Source organism: Palaemon carinicauda, chromosome 1 (assembly GCF_036898095.1).
Source record: "Palaemon carinicauda isolate YSFRI2023 chromosome 1, ASM3689809v2, whole genome shotgun sequence".
NCBI classification, from domain to species: Eukaryota; Metazoa; Arthropoda; class Malacostraca; order Decapoda; family Palaemonidae; genus Palaemon; species Palaemon carinicauda.
The window spans coordinates 90,962,854-90,969,903 of NC_090725.1; the positions used below are offsets into that span (position 1 = coordinate 90,962,854).

The following is a 7,050-nucleotide window of genomic DNA, read 5'->3' on the forward strand; positions in this document are numbered from 1 at the left end:
CTAACTAAGATGGATCCCCTTTCGGTGAGTACCTCGGCCAATGAGAAAACAGCTCAATCCCATACTAAGTATGGTCTCCGCAAACGGGGACCAATCGGCAACCAGCACCCAACTTTACAATCCCATCAAGCTTTATTAATAGATACAGTCCTGCTTCCTTCCATCCACTTTTTGCTTGAAGATGAGAGGAGACACCGCCACCCTTTTGTAACATGTAGCAGCTGAACTCCTACTTTTTAGTTAGACAGTTTACGTTTGGTAATTTTTTAGTTGAATTATAGAATTTTTTCTATGCATGTATGCCTGCCATATTCCTATTCTGAGAACTACTACTTTCTCTTGTTTTCAATCAATTTAAGCCAGACAGAAAAGTTATGAGTTGAAATCTTATGTTAGAACCGATAACCAACATACTACGGTTACTGGTGGTATACGTTACTGATGAAAGAAGAAAATCGAGAAGCTCAACTATAAGGTAAATGCCACTGAGACAGCTATTATGTTCAACGATATTATTATTATTATTATTATTATTATTATTATTATTATTATTATTATTCGCAGCTAAGCTACAACCTTAGTTGGAAAAGCAGGATGCTATAACCCCAAGGACTCGAACATGGAAAAATAGCCCAGTGAGGAAATGAAATACATAAACTATATGAGAAGTAGTAAATAGAAAATATATGATATCTTGAGGTCAGTAATGACGTTAAAATAGGTCTGGCATATATAAACTATGAACGGAGGCATGTCAGCCTGCTCAACATAAAAACAAACTTATAAGTTTGAACTTATTAGTTACTGATTATTAGTTTTAAATTTAGGTATTAATAAAAGATAACCCAATGTACTGATAATAAAAATGTATTAATGCTAATCTGATTACCATCCCTTATTTTACCAAGAACCTATTTGGCCCATGCTACCGGGTCAGACTTTGCCTCTTCATGCTACGTTTCTGTATCTCCTTTTTCATTAGGTTTAGGCCAGATTCAGTCATCAAGTTGCCTTTCCCATTAGACTTCACGAGAAAATAGAATACAGGTAAAGACTTACCAGATTGAAAAAGTATCCAACCCCATGTTTCCTGGTGTTTGTATGTTGCCAATCCAAGTACTCATCTACCTTGACTCTCAGATCTAACTCTTGTGGATACCACTGGCCGGTCTTATCATATTTGCTGGCTATATAGCGCAAGGCAGAACAGCTGAAAAATTACTGGATGAATTAATGAATTTTGTATAGGAAATATTTAGTTTGCCTGCAAAATAATTAGGTTATATATTTCATGCAGTAAACATTTGATTTTATTGTCAGAATTAATCAATACAGTCTCATGTGATTAAGCATTTTCCTTCATACTCAGACAAGTTTTAAATATTCAGAAAATTCTTAAAGAGCAAGTGATATATCAAAAAGCTCACTGAGTTGTAAGTAGCTTATGTTCTAAGGCTTTAGTAAAGCTCCAAGTTTCTGATACATGATTTAATACTAGTAGGACCATCTCTCTAAATATTTTTCTTTTTAGAGAAAGGGTCATTTTACTTTTCATAATCTCATTTGGTTTTCCAAAAGCTCTCCATCTCATTCTCATCCCTCTTTGGATATATATATATATATATATATATATATATATATATATATATATATATATATATATATATATATATATATATAGTGCACCTGTATATATACATCAGTTTTTCGTTAGATACTAGCAGATTCAAATTTTTGTTAATGGGAAGTAAATGTATGGAAAGGTGTTTGTTAAACCTCTTAAGATTTTAAAATTAATCATGAATTTTTTTCGTCTTTCTGGAATAACATTTTATACTTCTGTACATTGTAGTAATGAAATACTATGAAGTAAATGGTTGCGTGTCCAGTATACTCTTTGGATCCCTAAACCCTTTTTTTGGCAATCAATATTACTATGTATTTATTAGAGCCCCTCCCGTTACCACCATTTACATTGCCTTTTTGGTTCTTTGGCTTAGGTGATTTTTTTTTGTTCGACAAACCGTGATCAGAATACTACAGAGATGCTCTTTGACTTCATTCGAGACGTGGTCGTTTATAGTTAAAATGACCTTATTTCCTCGCTTATTTATTGATATATATATATATATTTTTGGTGGGGGGGATGTGCCAAGTTCTGTACTGTAAATCATTATGCTTAACGCACATCTGATTTTGGATTAATGCATTTCGATTGTGACAATCCGTCTATTCATATATGATTATATCTTTAACGAGATTAAATTAATCTTTACTCGCTTGGACGATCTCGATAGAAAAACCGTGGCATTGGTGAAGAAATAAAATAAGTTACCTTTCGTTGATGGTAATATTTTCATCGGTGACGCTGGGGACTCTTCCAAAAGGATTGATTCTCAGGAAATCTGGAGTTTTGTGTTCCTCTGTAAGTAGCAATAACACAACATATTGAATGATAATTCTTTAAAGTCTTTGGATTTTTAATGAGATTAGAATTCTTTAATAAAAGTGAACAAACAAAAGAACTCTCGTTGCTATTGTCCGTCCGCTTGTCCGTTTGTTACGTAAAGATCTCAAGGTTGTAAGGCAAGTTATCTTCAAGGTCAAAGTCTGGTGGAAGAAGGAGAGGAGGGACGGCAAGTTACGGAGAGAAAAGTGAAAGTGAGATGAAGTCAAAGAATGCGGAGAACTAAAGCCCTTTTCATGTTTGTCAGCAACAGTAATTTGTAACTTATTATTTACTTATTTTTGTTACTTGTAAACATCGATTTTTTACCCTTTTTGGTTAATGTTTTACATCGAGCCCAGAAATGGTAAATTAAGCATAGCTGACGAACTGTCAAAGAATAATGATATAATTTTGCATGGTAGAAAATCAAGTAGAGTGGTACTGAGTAAGTATACCGTGGAAAGTTTCACATTTCCTCATTATATCACTTCCATTCAAATATATTAAAACAGAGAGAGCAACCTTCATCTATATCTGACATGTACAGTATATGTCATATTGAAATGAAAGGACTGCAAGTTAAGAGGACAAAACTGCACTTTCAAAATGAAAAGTTATGGACTTACCATCTAACGAAACGATGAATTAGTTTTCTAGGCGCAATGTCTCCTAGTAAGGGTCATTTACTCGTTTATAGAGATATGGTAAATAAAAGTTTTTTCTTCTTGAGATTGAAGCAATTAAATAATGAAAGATTCATAACGTTTAACACTATCTTTATGTACAACGCCAACATAACTAACTATATGCAGTTTAAATACATACAGTATATATATATATATATATATATATATATATATATATATATATATATATATACATATATATATATATATATATATATATTATATATATATATATATATATATATATATATATATATATATATACATAATGTATGTATTTAAACTGCATATATATACATATATATATACATATATATATATATATATATATATATATATATATATGAACATATATATATATATATATATATATATATATATATATATATATATATATATGAACTATGTTATATCTTACTTTTCATGAGATCCATTTGATGTTCAGTATGAGGTGCATTTATAGCCTTGCACAGAAGCCCCACGGACCGAGAGGGCTGAGAGAGGTAATTTACGTAGATGTCTAATGTCGGAGCCATGTCGTTCCTCCTGTTGTGAAGTTCTTCCAAATGTTCAGGTTTTCTCTTGCGAGGTCGTGGAAGATTTAGACAGATCGTCGGTGTGTGTGTAAGGAGGAACTAGACGGCGTGTTTGGCTTGCGCCCAATTTAAGCGAGCATGCCAGGTGTGTTCGTGGGCACGTTGTGATAGGACTGGTTCTTGCCAACGGATTTTCAAGGTCAAAATCAGTGGTAACTTGTAATGGTGATTCATCCTTTGGATTATTGAAATGGTATTTGATTTCAATTGCAACGAATTAAAACCATTTTTATGCTATTGAATTTCAAAGTTGGTTCTGGTAAAATGATAGTAGGTGGCTTCTAGTAAAAGAAATAGGCTGACAAGTAAAATTAGGAACGTGATATCTTTCATTACTGCAAGTAATGCTGATGCTCTGCATTTAGATTACGTATTGCCGCATGGAATTATAATTTTCTTTGAAATATATTTACTAAATCTTTAGTCTTTGGAATGGAGAATTGAGATAACATTCCTGTCTGTCATGTCAAGATCTTGGAACTTCTTTTTCTGTGTATAGTGAGGGGGGGGGGGGGGGTTACGCAGGACATGACGGGTGCGGTCTTGTGCCTCGTCATTGTGACTCCGTGTGATCGTACTGGAACTTGGAACTTGGAAGTCTGGAATTCCTTTTTGTCTCGAATCAGCAAACAGTGTCCTGTTGAGTAACTTCAAATGAATTTCTAACGCTTGCTGATTGTTCTTTAATTGCAAATCTGACGCTGTTTGTCCCTTGCCACGAATATTTCGAAGATTTTTCATCAATCTCAGTCTTTATCATTACCTCCCGACAGTCATAACTCTAATAGTTATTTAATGGTAATTATCACATCCTATTTTATGGATTTTCTCTCGTTTGCGGATTTCATTTTCGCTTTTATCGTTCTTTACTATTGAAACTTACTATCGTGTTCGTGAGCTTATAGGCTGTGCATATTGATAATTATTCAGTATTGAAGTTTAACCATGCAAAATTAAGTAATTGTCCCTTCGTGCTTATGTTTTATTGCATGTGCTCTCTCTCTCTCTCTCTCTCTCTCTCTCTCTCTCTCTCTCTCTCTCTCTCTCTCTCTCTCTCTCTCTCTCTCTCGTGTTCAAGACCCACAATCTATCCTTTAGTTACGCCCGAAAAAAATCTGTTATTTCTCCATGTTTTTATGTTGATCTAGTTTGTGTTGGAACACAAACAAATGTCTATGCGGTAATTAGCCCATTTGTGTAAAAAATTGAAATGGCTTGTAAGGAAATATATTATCATCATTACTTGTTAAGCTACAACCCCAGTTGGAAAAGCAGGTTGCCATAAGGCCATGGGCTCCACAGAAAATAACCCAGTGAGGAAAAGAACTAAACAATAAGAGGGGTAATGAACATTTAGAATAAAATATCCCAAGAACAGTAATAACATTGAAATGGATCTATCATATATAAACTATAAAACTTTAAAAAAAAAATCGGAAGAGAATAAAGATGAAATAGTGTGCCCAAGTGTACGCTTAAGCAAGAGGAAGACCATGGTACAGAGGCTATGGCACTACCCAAGATTAAAAAACAATGACATAATTGTGTAGTGTCTTGCTCCTAGAAGAGTTACTTATAGCTAAAGAGTCTGTTCTACCATTGCAATTCGAAAGTAGCCAATGAACAATTGTATTGCAGAAGTTAACCCCTTGAGTGAAGAATTGCTTGGTAATCTCAGTGGTGTCAGGTGCATGAGGACAGTGGAGAATGTTGAAAGAATAGGCCAGACTACTCGGTGTATGTAAAGTCTAAAGGAAAAGGAGCGGTAGCCAGAGACAGTGGTCCAATGACACTAGCGGTAGTATCTGAGAGAGAGAGAGAGAGAGAGAGAGAGAGAGAGAGATTAAAAATGAGTTTCATTAGCTTGATGATTAGAGTTGTGGATGTAGCATTTGAAAACAGAAATGAGTATTTTGGTGGGATTGGTCATTTTTTTTTTTCAAAATTTCATGTTGGTCAAGTATTGGATAGACGACGCCATTAATATTTTTTTTAATATATAGTTCTACCTCTTTATCATTTCTTGCGAAGTGGTTTTGAAATACACGATTAAGCATGTCTTTTCATTTGGATCTTTTGATTTTAAACCAGAAATGGCATGGCATCCAAAGCACATTTTGTGTACATGCCAGTAGAGTTTGTTATCCCAGTATTTCAATGTGAAGAAACAATCCTATATATGTAAGCATTTCATTTGAAGGTTTGCGTTATTTAATAATCAAAATAAATAGGGCTCCTTGTCCTGTCTCTTCCCATAGACAGTAAGTGTTGTAAGCTTTGATTCATCCATGTCAACAAGATCACGTGACACCATAGAAATTACTCTTGTTGCAGGTGACAGTGATGAGGACACGTGTGAACAAACACTCGCTCATTTCTTATTCCACAAACGGTCACTTTTATTTTATTGAACCATGAACTAAGTAGTTAGACTCATGTGGTTATACATTATATGTCTCCAATTCAACCCACAAGGAATTGTGTAGTGTCTCGTGTGGGGGGGTGGTTGGATAGTTGTGCTTGGCCAGTTTAAGGGCGCTGAGATTACATCACTGATGACATCGTTCTGTGTTATCAAGTACAATCTCGTTTTTTTTTTTTTATTGCGAATTACCTACTGGAAACATTCTTACTCACCACAGACCTCGCCTGCTTGAGCACGAACACACACACTATAGTATATATATATATATATATATATATATATATATATATATATATATATATACAGTATATATATATATATACAGTATATATATATATATATATATATATATATATATATATATATATATATATATATATACACACACACACAGAGGGAGAGAGATAGTTAGTTGTTACAAGGAGCTAAAGTGATTTTGTATGTCTCAAAGACTATTTAGTCCATCCGCGGAGACTCCATTGGCCCTTTGGTAGAGCGATTTAGTTTAAGCATTTAGAGAGAGAGAGAGAGAGAGAGAGAGAGAGAGAGAGAGAGAGAGAGAGAGAGAGAGCTTGTGTACATAAAGGAGACAGGTATGCAATGAGAGAAGGGAGAGGGGTAAGACTTGTATTCGTGTGGTATGGAAAATGTTGCGCAATTTTAATTAAAATGAAAGGTAACATTACTAGGTAAGGGTTTTCATTGTGTTTATTACATCTTGTTACAACAATAATTCAACTTCATGGGGTTGATACACCTATCCTTAAACGGTGGTCGGAGTATTTGATTGTAAGTTAGAGTGCGAAGGGGAATTGGTATCTTGTAAGGCTACTTACACAAAAGCAGGGTTCATGTGTTGATTTGAGTATCGTATGAAGCAGATACTACTGATTG

General features: G+C 34.2%; 1 protein-coding gene across 1 annotated transcript in view; it reads right to left on the reverse strand.

Annotated features, from left to right (window-relative positions):
* The window catches only part of LOC137649823 (glutathione S-transferase theta-1-like), an 8,043-nt gene extending 4,210 nt beyond the window's left edge, over nucleotides 1-3,833 (reverse strand). The window contains exons 1-3 of the mRNA XM_068382778.1: nucleotides 3,554-3,833; nucleotides 2,336-2,423; nucleotides 1,060-1,210 (exon numbers count right to left, since the gene is read on the reverse strand). Coding sequence (XP_068238879.1) covers nucleotides 1,060-1,210; nucleotides 2,336-2,423; nucleotides 3,554-3,671 — 357 coding nt within the window. The 5' untranslated portion in view covers nucleotides 3,672-3,833. The remainder of the gene's footprint in view (nucleotides 1-1,059; nucleotides 1,211-2,335; nucleotides 2,424-3,553) is intronic.
* Nucleotides 3,834-7,050: the final 3,217 nt, after the last annotated feature.